We start from the raw sequence: 17,457 nt of genomic DNA on the forward strand, positions 1-17,457 counted from the left end.
GAATTTACACATTCTTCTGAAACATTAACCCCCCCCCCCCCAAGTACTGGAGATTCTAAAAATTTGAACAAGGTCCAGGAAGGCCTATGGAAAGCTTATGCTCTAATATCAGAGATAGGTCACACCTGGCTTGGCCACTTGCTCTATGACCTTGACCAAGGCATCCATTCAGATCTCCTCAAATGGATCAAAAATTATTAATTTGGAATTGATTTAGAAACTTCTATTGCATGTTCTGTGAAGGGCATTTCCAGTTCTTCTCTAATCTTGGCTCTGTGGCCATTAGCAAAGGATATTGTTGGGGCCCAAAAGGATCCACCCAAATCAGCCTGACCTGAAACTGCTGGCATGATTGGCTGCCACATGGAAGTCTAGAGGTGTGTGGCCATTTGAAGGATGTGTTATTGGATGATGTTTCTGAAGTGTTATCAGTGGATTATTGAAACTATTCTCAATAACTTATTTGTGAAGTTCAATAGGATGTTCTAAGATCGAATGGCAGAGTAGATCCTTACAGAAAATGGGAGGGGATCAGCAATAATTCAGTGGTTTAGTCTCGTAGTTTGTTTAGCACAGAGTGTAATGTAGAGCAAATAGTCCAGAGTTCAGTATCTTAATGAGAAAAGCAGTTATCTTAATTAGAGGCAAGCAAACGATTTTCTTATTGATATCCACAATCCTCCCTGGCTGTTTCAGATCTATCAGTGGATGATCCAGATAAGTGAGAAGTACGCAGGAGTGGCGACACAGCATTTCCTAGGCATGACCTATGAGACCCGGCCCATGTATTATTTGAAGGTGAGTGAGAGGGATGGGAATTGCCTTACTTACTTAGTTCACTGCCCGTTTACCACTTTCTGTAGACATGTTCATTTACAAAGCATATTCCCAAATTTGAGAGTTATCTAGAACTACAAAAAAACCCTATTGGTTCTGAAATTGAATTTACCCAGAAATGGAGTGAATGGTTGATATGGTAAGCATGGGGCACCTACCTACTTGATTTTCAAAGGGCCATCAAATTCTGAGCTGAGTCAGCCAAAAAAGATATCTAAATATTCCCTGTCTGGGGCATATTTTATTTATTTTATTTTTAAAGCATTTTTAAAAATTTATTTATTCAGAGAGAGAGAGACTGAGAGGCAGAGACACAGGCAGAGGGAGAAGCGGGCTCCATGCAGGGAGCCCGACGTGGGACTCGATTCTGAGTCTCCAGGATCAGACCCCGGGCTGCAGACGGCGCTAAACCGGTGCGCCACCGGGGGTGCCCTGGGGCATATTTTAAAGAGTAGAATTGGTGTATAATAAGGAAGCAATAGAAATAAATATATAATCAAACACAGGTACTCATAAAAGGGGTAATTTTAAGAGGGAATAAAGATAAAAGTTAGATTAGGAAATATGCTGGCAGTTTGGAAAATGGGTGAAGCTCTAGGGAAAAAGTTCCTTGAATATGATGGATCCAGTCTGGTCTTTATCTCAATTTGTAAGTTTCTCACTGATGAAGAGGAAGACTCCTCATCAGCCCACCTCCCAATGGCTTTCAATGAATGGCTGGAGTCTAGGTCATTTACATTCAAAACAAATGTGACTTTGACAAACTTGGGAGTGTTCACTACCTCTTCTCCACCAATGAGAATCCACACTTGCCAAGTTAACCAACCCACCCCTCTGAAAGAGGAAGAGATCTTTTTGCTGGAGTGAGGCTGAACTGATATATAAGAATGGCACAGGGGAGAAAGGAAAGAAGACTGGGTTGACTGGGAATGGTGGAGTCTCTAAGGAAGAGAGGGATTTAATGAATTCAGTAAGTATTGCAGGAAATTACGCATTTGGATGCATTCGCAGTTTCAGGAAGTTTAAATGAAGACCAAGATTCATTTTTAACACCGTGAACCTTACTTCTGGTATACTTTACCACTTTAAGTGAACCTTGTGTGGTAAGGTTTTATAAGATATATTGAGATTTAGCCTCCTGGTTTGTGGGTTGGCCATTTCTGCCTTTATCCATAATTAGAGACTAGTTTAGGGTAGGGAAGACTAGGCTTTGGGTCGGGGACATCCAGAGTCAGCACATGGGCCTAAGAATAGCCACCCAAGGTACCTGGCAGGGGAGCAAAAGCAGCCATGGAAAGGGTCATAGTGGCGGGTGTCTCTGCCATCACCCCTGCCTCATGCTTGAGATCACAGAGTGGAGGAAGAAAGGGACCTGTAGGGTAATGAAAAACCAAATAACTTGCACAGCAGCTTATGATTATAGCAATTGTTTGGTAACAGAGCACGAATGTCCCCTTCAGATCAGCCAGCCATCCGATAACCCCAAGAAGATCATTTGGATGGACTGTGGAATTCATGCCAGGGAATGGATTGCCCCAGCTTTTTGCCAATGGTTTGTGAAAGAAGTAAGTGTCTTTAGCTTTCTTGTAATGGTTAACTGCCTAACAAAATGCCTGTCACATCTCAACTATGTAGAAAGCACGCTTCGCTCACAGGTAGGCAATGCAGCCCTCTACTGAGTTACTCCTTCACCCCAAGGGAAAAGGAAACTGAGTTAGGTATTATGATCTCTTTTTAGTGGATCCAAAATACTTTGTACTGGAAGGCAAATGTATCTAAATGTAGAAGACAATACATCATGGAAGTCAGAGATGAGTAAAGCCTGGTGCTGCCTTTTTCAGATAGTCTTGGGCAAATTTTCTAACACCAGGACTCCTAGTTTTTTGCCTGCAGGAGGAGCTTGGAATGGCCTTTCCAAGGAGTCTGCAAGTGCAGATGAAGAGATTTATGGTGTGGAAAATACCTACTCAGTGAATTGTTACATTTTAGCTCCACCCTACAAATTATTTTTTGTGTCAGTCTTTACAAAAGCCACAACAGAAAGAAACCCATAAAGAGTAGTTCTCAAAGTGTGGTTTCTAAACCACTAATATTAACATAACAGAGAACTTGTTAAAAGTGCAAATTCTGGGGCTTCACCTCACCAACTTCTACAGAGTGGATTAGGGGTAGGGGATGGAGGGGGGGAGGAGAGCCAGGCACTCTCTATGTTAACAAGCTCTCCAGGTGATTCTGATGCAAAATAAAGCTTGAGAACCACTACCACAACAAATAGGACAACTGAGGCAGGGTTAGGGAACAGGAGGGTAGAGGTTCCTCATGCAATCACCTCTTATAATTAAGTTGAAATTGTTAGGAAATTGAAAAAAGACCTCTTTCCCTGAGCATTTCAAATGTTTCTTAAATTTCCAGATTCTACAAAATTATAAAGACAACCCAAGGATAGGAAGATTCCTTAGAAACCTGGACTTCTACGTGCTTCCAGTTCTTAATATAGATGGTTATATCTATACTTGGACAACTGTGAGTACATTGAGCATGGTTCCGGGATGAGTCCATGAACTAGATCTTGACTCAGGTTCATTTTACTGACCTTAGTCATTGTAGCGATGGGAATGTTTTGTGGTCAGGTAAAGAAAGAAACCCCATTTGGGATAAAAAATCAACTCAATATTGTTAAGCCACCAATCTACATCAAATTTAGGACGGAGAAAGTGGAGGTCTTGTTAGAATTGAAATCCAGCACGTGTTTTTATGTCTGTTTGTTTTTGACATCTTCCCAGTTTTGCAGCCAGACTTAACTTTTCTCCAAGTCCACCTCCTTCCACTTTGTGGACTTCCTGTCAGATTGGTATAAAATTCATATACTACCATGTACCCAGTTTTGAAGCATGACGGGTACAAATGATGTATAAATTCTAACCCAACTTTCATTTTCCACTGTGATCATTCACACAGGAGTCAGATGTCTCATACAGTTTTTAGTTAAAAGAAAACTCTCTCTTTAAAATGTCTCAAAAAGAAGATCACTCCACAAACAAGAATCCCTGTTTCTAGAGAGAATTCATTTCTTCCTTTTTCCCTTTGCTCCCCACAAAGTGGTTCCTGGGACCCCTTTCTCTGCAACAGCTTTTCAGCCTGGGTATTAGTCAAATTCTTCCCTCCAAGCTTGTCTGGAGAAACTTGTCTTTAAGCTCATCTCCACTCATCAGTCTTCTGCTTCCAGAAATGTGCAGAGACCATCACTGATACACCTGGAACAGCCTTTTTCCATCTGCCAGGCTATTTACCTTTCATCTTGTATCACTCGGACATAAAAAATGACTCTCTGAAGCTTTCCCTGATTAAGCAGATCACGTCCACAAGGCACTGCTAATCTGCTCTTGAGGAAAAGGCCATACTCCCTCCAAGCTGATGGTTTACATGTAGGTGTGCTTGGGTTGGACAGATGTTCCTGTTATTGGGTGTTGCTGGCCCATCTGTGAGACTAAAAATTATATGCACAAGCTTCATTATGTTAAAGGCAAGTTTTTCCAGACAATCGTAGGGTCTATTTTTTATGTTCCAGGCCCACCCACTCATCACCAACACTGTGATTTATGAGACCCTAGGACAGAAGCATTTCTATGTTCCTCTGTTACAGGATAGGCTTTGGAGGAAATCCCGTTCATCTCATAATAACGGCACATGTTTTGGGACAGATCTCAATAGAAATTTCAACGTTTCCTGGTGTAGTAAGTACATGTTTACTTGGTGACTTGATGAGCAAAAAATGGAGAAGAGAAGCTAGGACAGAGGTGAATTACTGGAGATATAACTTTCAAAAATAAACATCTAATTTTGCACAGCTCTCTGGACTTCTGGACCAGTGTTTTCGCTCTAAGGGAGGACATTACCTATGCAGTAAGAACCAGCAACACTCAAGTGCAGGACCCTTGTCAAGTGGGATTGACTACACATGGGCAAAGAAGACCTAGCTCAAAGTGAAAATGTTTGAAAGCTATCACTTTATTTGTAAATATATAAATTTTCATGAAGAAAAGAAAAATAAGAGAATTATCCTCACAGATTATTTTTATAGCAGGGAAGCAGAAGTAAATAAAGCAAACATTTCCTTCTCCCTAAGGCATGTTCATGTTTCTGAATCTCAACATGCCCAGCGAATCAGAAGCAAAAAAGGAGGGGGAAATGGTTAAAGAGCAATCTGGTTAAAAACCAGATAGTAAGGGTTAACATTCAGTCTTGGCCCCTGTGTGGTCTTCATCTTCCTGCTTTAGTTTTCTCTTATTTAAAATGTGGTCCATGGTCATACCATCCAATCAGTAGGCCCCTGTGGGGATTTGATGAGTTGTCAGGTAGGAGGGGCTAATGGCAGTGCCCTGCGTGTACAAGGTGCTCAGCTGCTGGTCCTTATCATCATCACTGAGAACAGACCACTGTGTCCTTGCAAAATAGCTCTAATGAGACAGAAGCCATTGAGACAGACAGACAGACAGGCTTAGGTCAATGAGGCTATGTCAGAGCCTGTCCTAGGAACCAGACATGTGGTTCCCAAACATCTGCTTCAGGACCCAGCTGCAGGTTTCCATGAAAGATTACTGAAAATGCCATTTCATTTTGCATCCTCTTTGTGGGCCATGGAAGCGGGGAGTTGGTCTCTAAATCTGAATGTCAGCCCTCCTACCTTTCTGAGTTCCTCCCTGAATGACTGTCCTCATTCCTTAATGTAACCAGAAGGAACTTGGATAAGCCAGGGCAAGCCTTGATGCCACCCACAGATTGCCCTGAGGAGGGGGGGGGACTCCTCGTCCTCCATCTGTTCTAAACTGGTATCACGTTGGCTCCTTTGTGGTTTTCTGGATATCCCAGGTATTGGCGCATCGAAAAACTGCCAGGATATAACATTCTGTGGCTCAGGACCAGTATCAGAACCAGAGACTAAAGCCGTTTCCAGCTTTGTGGAGAGCAAGAAGGAGAGCATCGTGTGCTTCCTGACCATGCACTCCTACGGGCAGCTCATCCTCACGCCTTATGGCTACACGAAAAATAAGTCCAGTAACCACGAGGAACTGGTAAGACCATAGCACCAGAGCTTTTACAAAAACTTCCGTGGGACCCTTGCTTTCCTTTCCCTGGTTTCCATTTTCAGGATTTTGACTCCAGCCCTGCTTTTGTTCTCTCTACTCTTCCTTATTTTCTTTCTTCTGCTTCTTACACCTTGCCAGACGCCTGCTGGGGAGGCTTCAGGTTAAATGCTGCTTTACCTACATTAATTAACTACCTGTTTCGTAAAGTGTCAAGTTGGGAGACATCTTAGGTATTCGTCTATAATATAAATGAGACGATTATGTTAATAATCTGCAGGAATGTGCTTTCATTTCTGTAAATTCTCTTGAAGCTCCGTTCAGCAATTATAGCTTTTGAACCGTGCTTTAAAGAACTTGCCAGCTGTTAGTGGAATATGGCATATCTAAAATAACATGGCTAAATAATATCTGCTCTCTTCTCTGCTAAACACAATGCTTTATTTTCTTCTAAGCTCTGCTTCTAGTATTTGCTTAGGGATATGTGTAAGGGGAAGTGCCAGCAGAGTCCAAGCCCGGCCAGGGGAAGTGTGCTTTGTTACATCCGGGTCCTCTGAAGCTGTGTTTGCTCGACACAGTTGCTGCAAAGGCCTGGCCTCTGCCTTTTTGTGCAGCTGAGGACACAGACACAGATCAAAGGGAGGGTAAATTTAGGATTGTTGTAATATTCGTTATCTTTTTTAAAACATTATTTTTTCCCATTTTTAATTACGGTGAAATTTGCATGACCTAAAATTTACCATCCTCACCATTTTTAGTGTTAAGTATGTTCACCTCATTGCGCCACTAATCTCCAAAACTCCTTTGTCTTGCACAGTGGGCACTCTATACCCATTAAAACAATTCCTGGTCCCTGTTGCTTCTGAAGGCCACCATTCTCTTCTCATTTTCTGAGTTTGACTGCTCTAGATGCCTCATACAAGTGGAATCATACAGTATTTGTCTTTTTGTGATTGACTTATTTCACTTAACACATGTCCTCAAGGTTCATCCATGTTGTATCATCTGTCAAAATCTCCTTCCTTTTTATGGCTTAATAATATTCCATCATGTATATGTATCACATTTTCTTTTTTTTAAGATTTTATTTATTTATTTATTTATTTATTTATTTATTTATTTGAGAGAGAGAGAGAAAGATAAATAGAGGCAGAGACACAGGCAGAGGGAGAAGCAGGTTCCATGCAGGGAGCCTGACGTGAGACTCGATCCCAGGTCTAGGTCTCCAGGATCAGGCCCTGGGCCGAAGGTGGCGCTAAACCGCTGAACCACTGGGCTACCCTCATATTTTCTATATCCATCATCCATCAGTGCATATTTGAATTGTCTCCACCTTTCAGCTACTGCAGATAATGCTTCTATGAACATAAGTATACGAATCTCTTTGAGATGCCACTTTCAATTTTGGGGGTATACAACCAGAAGTAGAATTGATGAATCATACAACAGTTTTGTTTTTAATTTTTTGAGGAAAAAATCATACTGTTTTCCATAGTGACTGCACCATTTTCTATTCTTTTCTATTTTTTTTTAAAACAAGCTCCTCGTGGGGCTTGGATGGAGGCTAAACTCAATCTGCTCTTGAGCTCACAGAGGTCTGGGGACCCACTGGTTCTCTTATGTGTCCTGTCCTTCTCCCACTGAAACATGACCTGGAGAACACATGTCTGGGCATAAAAAGAAAAACCACTATCAGTCTTTGCTGAAGGGAGCCTTTTCTCCAACAGTCAAGAATATCCAGTAGTACCCCAATATCTTTCTCGCAGTGTTTTTGGACATTTGTACTATGTATTTTGTAAGATGTGACAATAACTAACATTTGCTTAGCACTTTACAATTTACAAAGGGATTTTAGGACCATTATCTCATCTGACCTGAAGACAATATAATAACCTCACTTTGGAAATGTGGAAATTGACACCTTAAATTAGCAATAGACAGTGATTGGTAGAGCCTGGGTTGGAACTCATGTCTTCAGACTCCAGAGGCTACATTCATTCAGTCTCTTCGTACTGCCTCTCTGCTCAGAAAGGACTTGCGACTTCTAGGAGCTCCTATCAACTTAGATGACCAGATCACTGTGTCCTCTTTCCTTCTTTTCTTGAGCTCTAGAAATTTCATTTCCTCAGTAAAGGAAGCTGCAGAAACAGAGATTTCAGTTGAGAAGCCCAGAACCCATTTTATTTCCCAGTTCTTGTGGTATTTGTGTAGATGTCTACTTTCTGCTTGAAGGGATATGTGACAAACACAAATGAACCATCAAAGATAGGCCATTATAGATCCTTAATGGACCAGGCCTTCCACCAGCCAAAAGGCAGCCTGTAACCCCTGGTACTTTTATTTATTTATTTATTTTTTAGAGAATTCTGTTCTCTTCTTGGCTCAGGAAAACAGATATGACCATTTTGCAGAGTTTGTATTCAAAGGTGAGAGGGTCTTGTGCTGTTGGTTCTCTGGTTAGAGCCCTCTGGCCACAGACTAGAGGATGTGAAAGGGCAGGAAAGACCTGTGGCACTGAAATTGCCATGACTGGAAGGAACTTGAAGGTGGGAATTACTGAGAACCTGTTAATACCATATGCAGAAATGGGCATACTGAATTGAGAAAGGTTGCTTCAATTCTGTATCTCTTACCAGTCTCAGGTGCTGAGGAGTTAGCATAAACATTCATCTCCAAGACAATAAAAAGACAGTGTGAAAATTTTGCCATCTTGTGTCAACCTCATTGAAGCTAGCTAGCTAGCAGTGGTTTTAGGTTCTTAAGAGTAAGCTCTGGTAGAGTGCACAAAGACACAGAATCAAGCCAACTATTGGAGGAGATCTCCATTTTTGGTACTATTTACAACTACCAGAGACTAGTAATTAATCTCTATATATTTACAAAACCAAAATTTGTAGAAATTATGATAAATATTATATGGCATGATAGACAACTTGGCAATCACTATGTAGGGGAAACATAACTATATATAGCCCTGTTCTAAATTGCTCTGGAAATTAGAATAGCTATAAAAATTCTAATGTTTTAAGTGCTAACATTCTTTCCATTTGAACTCTTCCCATATCAACTTCTAGATCCCATCCCAAGCTCCTTCCTCCCACACACATGCCAGGGCCTTCATCAACCTTTTTGTGTGCCTCCCTGTGAACATATGCCTATAGGAAGTTCTCTGGAAGTTATTAAGGAGGCTTGAGGTCTTTAGAAATATAAATTATGTATTACGCAAAGGGATTTTTATTATTTTGACTAAAGCTCCTTTGGACTGAGAAGAAGGGCAGCAGAGAAATTGGCACTCTATGGCTTTGTGTTATAGTGTCAAAAGGAAAGGGAAGAATAATTAGGAGGTCCACCCCTAAGGAGAGAAGACAGAGTCTCTGGATTTTACTTCACCTCCTTGGAAAGGACCAAGTCTATAAGCTAGGGTCACAACTGTATACTTCTCATAAACGTTATACTTCCTACTCCTATTGACCTCCCCATAGTCATTGCTAATGCAATTATTGAAAAAAAATTCAGTATTTCTTGTGTCAATAAAGAAGAGGAAACTAGGAATAGGAAGACTGTTTCCCATCCCACAGGATTTGAAGGAAAGGAAGTACATAGGATAAAATAAGTAAATCCGAAGAAAGAAGTTGTTGTCTGGGGTGAACTACAGAAGACAAAAAAAAAAAAAAAAATGCAAGAGCCATTTGGACAGAACATATAGCCTGGAGCTGATCCACATAACCCAAATAAAAGTTAAGGTCCCACATGGACCACTTAGCATGGAGTTTCATTCAAAGAAATGCAGAAACATATGGGAATTAAAAATAATTAAAAGCAATTCATGTCTCTAGCAGACTTCAAAAGGGAGTGTAGCTGGTAAATCATAGCAACTCTTTCCCCCTCCCCGCCTCATGCTCTTCATTTTACTCACAGATAGCAACTACTCTGATCCTTTCTCTTCACCCTTCATTTTCATTTCTTTAGCAGGATTTCTCTCTCCAGAAATCCCCTTTCTGATGCTCTTATTATTTTCTCTTCTATCTACAAATAGCTCCTATACCTCTTTGAGGTGTTAATGATTCAAACCAACTTTATTTCATGCATTTCTTAAGCCCTTCCTACCCATCATGTCAATTCTAGACAACATGAGTCCAGGAACTAAACCAGACTTAGAATATTTTACTCAAGAAGAGAGAGAGAGAAGGTGAATGGCCCAAGACAGAATTCTCAGTCGTGAGTAAAGAGGAAGCAAAAATCTTGAAAATGTGTTCACTTCAATGTTTTTTTGTTTTATCTTCACCACACACAGAAAGTCCCAAATGCCCTAAGGTTGCTGCTCACAGCTGCTGTACATGACCTACCACCGCTTACTCCTTTTTCTATTCTTCAGCATGCCTATCCCTACTCTTCCCAAGTACCACTCTGTCATACCTTAGGATTCAGTGGGACAATGCAGGACCAGGAAGGAAGAGATAAGGTTTAAAGTTAGACTCATTACTAGTCAGAAGTTATGGGAGCCAATGTACCCCTAAGCCCAAGAACAGTTGGGCTACCTTAAGGGTTAAAGAAAGCAAAGGTGGAGCACAGTCCAGGCAGGGAGTGGCCAAGGGGATTTTGGTGTTATTTGTGTAAAATCAAAGGGGAAGTATTAGGGAGTCTGGAGTGGGGAATACCTGGAGAAGACTGACAGGAAACGTGAGGAAATTTATCAGAAAGTTAATAAACACAGCCAATACACTTGGAACTCTCAGTGTCAGTGGCTCTGATCTCAGGAAAGGGTCTGCAGAGAGCAAGGCTGGGACAATAGAAATCATCCAGTTCTGAGAGTTTCCATGCACTCAGGTGACGGGTGGTAGACATGGGGAAGGGTGTAGCTTCCATCTCTGAAATTCTGTAAGCCTATGAGACATAAATATCAAATACCTATAAGGAAAAATAAGAAGGGAGTTATAAGAGTATGAACAAAGGGCCATGGGGGGAAAAGTGGGCAGAAAGAGGATTTAGTTGGTGTAATGAGGAAAGGTCAGCATTTGAAAAAGTCCTTTGAGGTTGGGTAGAAGTTCAGTAGGCAGAGAAAAGGGGTAAGGCATGCCCAGGTAGAGGGAATATCCAGAGAAAAGGTAGAAAGTCTGAGGAAATGGGCATGTCTGGGGAACAGTAGGAAATCTTGAGTTTGGCTATCATCTAGGGTAGGATATAAAGAATATGGTGTTGGAAAGGTGAGTTAGGGTCACATGATAAAGGATCTCAAAAATGAAGCTGAGAAGCTTGTGATTAATTCAGTGGGCAATTAAGAATAAGGCTCTTCAGCAGGATCATGATCATAGTTCTACTCTACAGAAATTTACCTGGAATCCAGAGGAGATCAATTGGGATAAGGACTGATGAGAGGAAGGGAAACATACTAGAAGATGACAATAGTCCATTTTTTAGGTAATGAGACTGTAATAGGGTGATGGCGCCGGGAATGCAACTTGGTAACCATTTTAAAGAAAGAGAGTCAGAGGTGACTGCAGGGTTTTATGTGGATTTGGAGGAGCATGGTAAGTCAGAAATATGGAAACTAGAATAGCTTTATTAGTGGGGGAATGATGAAATTGGGTGCGAGTGTGTTGAGTCTGAAGTATCAGAAGGTTACCTGCGTATAAAGGTCCAATGGGAAGTTAGAAAGATGGTCTGGAACTCTGGAGATGGATTTGGACAAAATACCCAACCCTCTGGATTGTTGGATTTATTTTTAACACCAGATATCTGTCTCTGCATTTCCCACCTACAGATCCAAGTTGGACAGAAGGCAGCAAATGCATTGAAAAAAAAGCATGGAACCAATTATAGAGTTGGATCGAGTGCAGATATTTTATGTAAGTCGCTTTTTTTTTTTTTTTTTTTGCCTCTTCAATAGTATCTAAGGCACAAAAGAAGCCAGCGGACTTTGGGGAGTGGGGTGGGCAGGAGAGGGACGGAAGAGCTCCTGGGGTCAACAGGAAGTTGTGCAAATCAAAATGACCAAGGAGAAAGGGGAGTTTGTGCAAATCCAGAATTATGCTCTCTAGGGATAAGGTGTGAGCTAAAAGAAAAAAATGAATACACTGGCTCAGACCAGAACTCCCTCTGGCTTCAGTTAAAAAGAGCTCGCAAGTGAAAAGGTACAGGAGTTAGCGGGAAGAATGTTTTCCTGTGACCCTTGGTCGGTTGATTCAGTTCTCAGAGGACCTGTCAGGCTGTGGAAGCAAAGCAGGTAGGGCCTGGAGAAAGGACCTAACACAGAAAAGAATTTAGTTAAAAGGACATTGCACCGCTTTCCTTCATCCCCAGCCACCACCTCCTCCACCCACCTGAGGACCACCTGGAAAATATTTGCATAATATTAGTCCTGTTGCTCATTTTGCCTCTGTTCCTTTATATGTCAGCTCACTTGCCTTGTAGGACTAGGTTGTCTAGTCTTTGATTCAAAGACAAACTTTAAGCAGCCCTCTGCTATGTGCCACGCCTAAAGCTAGGTATTCTGGCGGGTGGGGGTTGGGGGGCAAGGGGAGACAGAGAGGCTAAACGAGATGGGATTCCTGCCCTACGGGGGCTTCATATCAATGAGAGGGTGAAGACAGCTCTCGGTGAATCTTTAATATAAAGAAATGTACTCATTTGCTGCCTTGAACCTTTATTCCCAGAAATGGCCATAGAAACCTGTCTTTTCACAATATAACTTCTACCTCTGCCTTCATGTTTTCATTTGTAGATGCCACATCAGGGTCCTCAAGAGACTGGGCTCGGGACATTGGGATCCCCTTCTCATACACATTTGAGCTCAGGGACAATGGTACATATGGATTTATTTTGCCGGCAGCTCAGATTCAGGCCACCTGCGAGGAGACCATGGAGGCTGTGCTCTCGGTCCTGGATGATGTATATGAGAGATACTGGAATTCAGACAGTGCTGGCAAGGTGACACCTGCCACGGTGGTGCTGGGCCTGCTAGTGTCCCTGGTGTCTATTTTCTGAGTGCATCCTACTCAGGTCTGCTCAGCCCCAATTACGAGAACGTGGCTACAGGGGAAGTGTTTGTCGGAAGTTAAGGAGGAATCAAATAATTTAAAGATACTTTCCATTTCAATAAAGATGAATCATGTTTGCATTTTCATGTGTGTTTTGCTGGTAATTAATTTTTCTTACTTTAAAAGAGTATACTGTTAGTTGTTGCTATAAAAATGCCACACCAAATCATTCTAAATTTCAGTGGCTCGTGCATCTATAGGTCAGCTGAGAAGTTCTGCTGATCTTGGCCACGCTCACTTGTGCATCTGTGGTCAGTTTCAGGGTAGCTACCCTGGGGCCTCGAGCCTTTTTTTCTCATCTAAATATTTTGAAAAATTTGCTCATGCTTTTGAATGAGGTTCACTTTTAATTTTGTATTATCGATTTAGTAGCAGCATTCAGAAGATGTTACATAATGTTTCTTTATGCCTCTTGCTGGCTTCATTTATTTCATATTTTTATTTATTTATTTATTTGAAAATCCTTTTTGAGAATCTGCGAGGTATGTTTTGCTAGGCTTTGGAGTTACAGTGGTGAATAAGATAGACATGGTCCCTGTCCTTTTGGAATTTCTATTCCAGTGGGTAAGATTGTGGATGGTGGCTATAAATAATTGAAATAGACACACTGTTGCATACAGGGCAAATCTCGGCTCAGGGGAGCCAGAGCAATCAAGAACACAAATAAATAAACTGAATATTGCAGCTTGTGACAGGTGCTATGAGAGAAATAAAGAGTAAGTAGAGAGGTAAGCAAGGACCGGATTGTACGTATACAGGAATACAGGCATTTAATTGTGCTATCTTGTCTATTAAACTGTGAGTGCTCTTAAGGTAGTGTCTATGACTGTCATTTCCTATGTATCTCTAGGTGACACCTTGAAATGGTGCTAAGCACTTGTCAGGCTTGGAACAAATGTTGTAGCTGTAACCAGCTGACAGAGCATTCTTGGGTGTTCAGTCACCCATTTCTAAATTTCCTTGTTGGTCACAGTCACAATATACTTCTTGGTTGTAACCCTTTTACTGCCTTTCTTTGTCCTCTTTATTTCTTCCTGTTTTGCCAGTGTGTGGCTGATAAGGGTCAGAAAGAAAAAAAAAATGTCAGGGGCAATAGGGCTGAATGAATCAGAGAACAGCTATTTACATAAAAATGCCAAATCCACAATTGTGGCATTGTCAGGAAAAAATGGTAGAGTCTCATCAGTAGTCAGCCCAGCAGGGGGAAAAAAAAAACAAAACAAAAAAAAACTCGTGTGACCACCAATGCTATGTTCAAGAAGAAAGTGAGGGAGCTGTACCTTGGAACATGAGTTATTAGCTTTCATCTAGCCTGTGTTTTAGTTTCTATGACTATCTTTTAACAATTTGGACCTCTAAGTATTATAGGAATTCTGACCTATGAATCTTAATTTATGTCAAAAGATTGAACCTGTGGGCAAATAAAATCGGAAGGGAACAGATGGAAATGCAAGCTATTAGCTTGCCTGAAACTTCTTACAATGGATTCTTCAAGAGTCTAGGACACAATCATAGCTTTCTTGGGGGGCTTCACATGGCTGTGAGGGCATGAGGGGATCTGAGGGCCAGAATATGTTTTTTACTTCTTCTGAAAGTTTTTTATTTCTTGTGAAAGGATCCTAAGAGCAAGGGTGGAATGGTGATAAACAACCATACTGATCTTTTCAAGGAAGTTTTCAACTTCTTGTCTTAAATGGCAAGAGGTTGGGAAAACTACACAACAGATGCAATTAATTAAATCTTGAAAGTATCTTGTCTTCTGACTTTGTGGGGCCTGGGATTTGATATTACCCTACTTTAAAGCTAAGAAGTTGCCTTGTTACTGTTTCATGAATGTTGGAGGACAGGAGACTGGAGTCAGAGACACAAGACAGCATTACTCACAGCACAGTAAGCAGCTTGAGCATCAACATATTTACATTGGTTCATCTTGCTCTCAAGTTCCAGAGGAGCCTAGACAACACCTGCTAAGGTAGTGAGTTGCGTTATAGGAGAGAAATACTGAGCTTGAAGACTTTGCTGCTTTTATAGCAAGCAGTAAGCAAGCCTGCGCTTTATCCCAGTAAGAGACACTTACTCATTAATCTCAGTTGCTTGCTTCCTTCAGACACAACTCTGAGAAATGGACCAGAGCCGCACATCCTTAGCATAGCCAGCAAGATGTGGAGGAGCAAGAGAAGCCCATAGATGACTGCCTTCTAACAGGCTTTATGTATTAGGTTGAATCATATGAAATTGTTGCTTTCATTGATCAAAAAAAGTCCAAGTATTGGTGATTTTATATGGTTCAACATAACTTCTCATTGTTAATAAAGGTGCCTCCATGGTGCCTTTTAAAACATTTTTTAGAAAGTTTGAATATACTGCCTTTTCTGTTACTATTTCTTTCCTTCTACCAAATTCTGTTGGTACTTTTTTCCATAACTGTTCCTACAAAGGATCTAAATCTTCTTGACTTATAGGTAAATTTAGAGTTTAAAATGATGCAAAATGATAAATTCAGATGGTATCCAAGCCTCTAACTCCTATTTTTTTCTACATCAGTGTCAAAATGAGTTATATTTTTGTTTCCACTATGTATGACCAAGCTCCCGTTTCCCTTCCTTTTCTTATGCAGTTTAACCATCTTTTGATATGTTACTAAAAATACGTTCTTCATATCACCCCAGTATTATTCTTATCTTGTGCATATAATTTGAATCTGGCATAAATGTATCATGGCACTAAGGGAAGCCCACTCTCCAAATATATAAAATTACAATACTAACTATAAAGGAGTTAAAAATTAAAATGAATAATTATTAATTTCTGTTACACTATGAAGTGATTGAAATACTTTATGTATATCACCTCGTGTAATACTCATAAGAATCTGGAGTTAGGGGGCCTCTGAATGGTTCAGTTGGTCGGGCATCTGCCTTTGGCTCAGGTCCTGATCCCAGGATCCTGGGATCAAATCCTGCATCGGGCTCCCTGCCCTGTGGGGAGACTGCTTCTGCCTCTGCCTCTTTCTTTCTCTGTCTTTCATGAATAAATAAATGAAATCTTAAAAATAATAATAATAAAAAAGAGTCCTGAGCTAGGTACTTTTATGTATTTGATGGAAAAATTGAGACAAAGAGAAGTAGCGTGCCCATGCTCACACGGTTCTTAATAATTGTTGATTGATCAAATAATTATTGAGAATTTCATATTTATAGGAATTTTCTGGCTCTAGGATATCAGAAGCACTGTCAGTGCTTCATCCAGATCCCTTCAGGCCCCTTTTCCTGTATCTCTCTCTCTGTCCTTGACATGTTTTTTTCTCTAACAGCTCACACATAGGTGACTCGTCTTCTGATGGCTACCCTTTGGCTACTGCACATACTTTTCCTGCAGCCACAGAGAGTGAGACACATATGGAGTTTGCACTCACCACCAGAAACCCCTATCACCTGCCTGGATGGGAACTGACAAGTATAACACCCTGTCCCCTTGCAGCAAGTTGGGGAAAACACAGAAGTATAACTCAGGTTGCAGAGATCTTGTGGCATGAGGTTGAAGTTACCCTCCACAGAACTTTCTCTGAGGTGCATGGCTTCTTCCCTGCTCCTGTCCTGCTACTCCCACTCCTTACCAGCTTATCTTGGGAGCACGTCATGAGTAAACCATTTGTACATGAATCCTTACTGATGGGTCTATGTCTGGGGACCCCAACATAGGACACCTCCCTTGGGAGTTATTACCAAAACAAAATATATTCTTAATTTCCTAAAATGACCATTAATAAAAGTCATACTAGGATTTAATAATCAGAATATGTCTGAGGATTATGAATGTCTTATAGACAGAAATATTCTTATGTTGAAGATGTTATCATTCTAGAATGTGAGAAAACTTGTTTCAGATAAGACTTTTATTTCAGAAAAGCAAATACATTTCCAGTTTTGTCCTTACTGAATGCAAAGAAAAAAAAACAATCAGCGTTCATGGACTTGTACATTTTGAAGTATCTGCTGTTTTGATAAAAGTTTATTGGAAAATAATGCCACCTAACCACAGTTTCCCACTCTGCTAGAGTGAAGACTGCATAGTCTTTTCTTAGCTTCCAAAAAAGGAATTTTATTTCTTTCTAGGAGTCATTCATTTAAAATAATAATAATAAAAAGTAAGGCTCCAGAGAGCTTCAATGGTGAGTGTATTAACTCCTTCCGAAGTTGCAAGTACTTTTTCCATGGAGCTCTTATTACGTTTCTTTCTGAGAACTTGTAATTTTTTTAAAATATATTTGAAAAAATAAAAAAAAGATTTGAGCAAGTCACCCTGAAAATAATGGTGCAAATCAAAGGTGAACAGTGCATTTTCTCTTCCCACAGATGATGCAAAAGCAACCACAAAAACACAGAGGAGGCAAAGAGTAATATGTATTCATGGGTTTGAACTCCCTGAAAACCCAATTAACTAGGTAGAGGATCATGAGACGTGAGGTAGAAAGTCAAGGTGGAATCAGGTGGTTGAAG

At 40.7% G+C, this 17,457-nt stretch overlaps 1 protein-coding gene across 1 annotated transcript in view; it reads left to right on the forward strand.

Moving 5' to 3' along the window:
• CPO (carboxypeptidase O) overlaps nucleotides 1–13,038 on the forward strand; it is a 134,475-nt gene extending 121,437 nt beyond the window's left edge. The window contains exons 4-10 of the mRNA XM_055344992.1: nucleotides 697–798; nucleotides 2,298–2,402; nucleotides 3,250–3,360; nucleotides 4,481–4,571; nucleotides 5,707–5,909; nucleotides 11,683–11,767; nucleotides 12,643–13,038. Coding sequence (XP_055200967.1) covers nucleotides 697–798; nucleotides 2,298–2,402; nucleotides 3,250–3,360; nucleotides 4,481–4,571; nucleotides 5,707–5,909; nucleotides 11,683–11,767; nucleotides 12,643–12,905 — 960 coding nt within the window. The 3' untranslated portion in view covers nucleotides 12,906–13,038. The remainder of the gene's footprint in view (nucleotides 1–696; nucleotides 799–2,297; nucleotides 2,403–3,249; nucleotides 3,361–4,480; nucleotides 4,572–5,706; nucleotides 5,910–11,682; nucleotides 11,768–12,642) is intronic.
• Nucleotides 13,039–17,457: the final 4,419 nt, after the last annotated feature.

This window comes from Nyctereutes procyonoides, unplaced genomic scaffold (genome assembly GCF_905146905.1).
Source record: "Nyctereutes procyonoides isolate TBG_1078 unplaced genomic scaffold, NYPRO_anot_genome, whole genome shotgun sequence".
Taxonomy (NCBI): domain Eukaryota; kingdom Metazoa; phylum Chordata; class Mammalia; order Carnivora; family Canidae; genus Nyctereutes; species Nyctereutes procyonoides.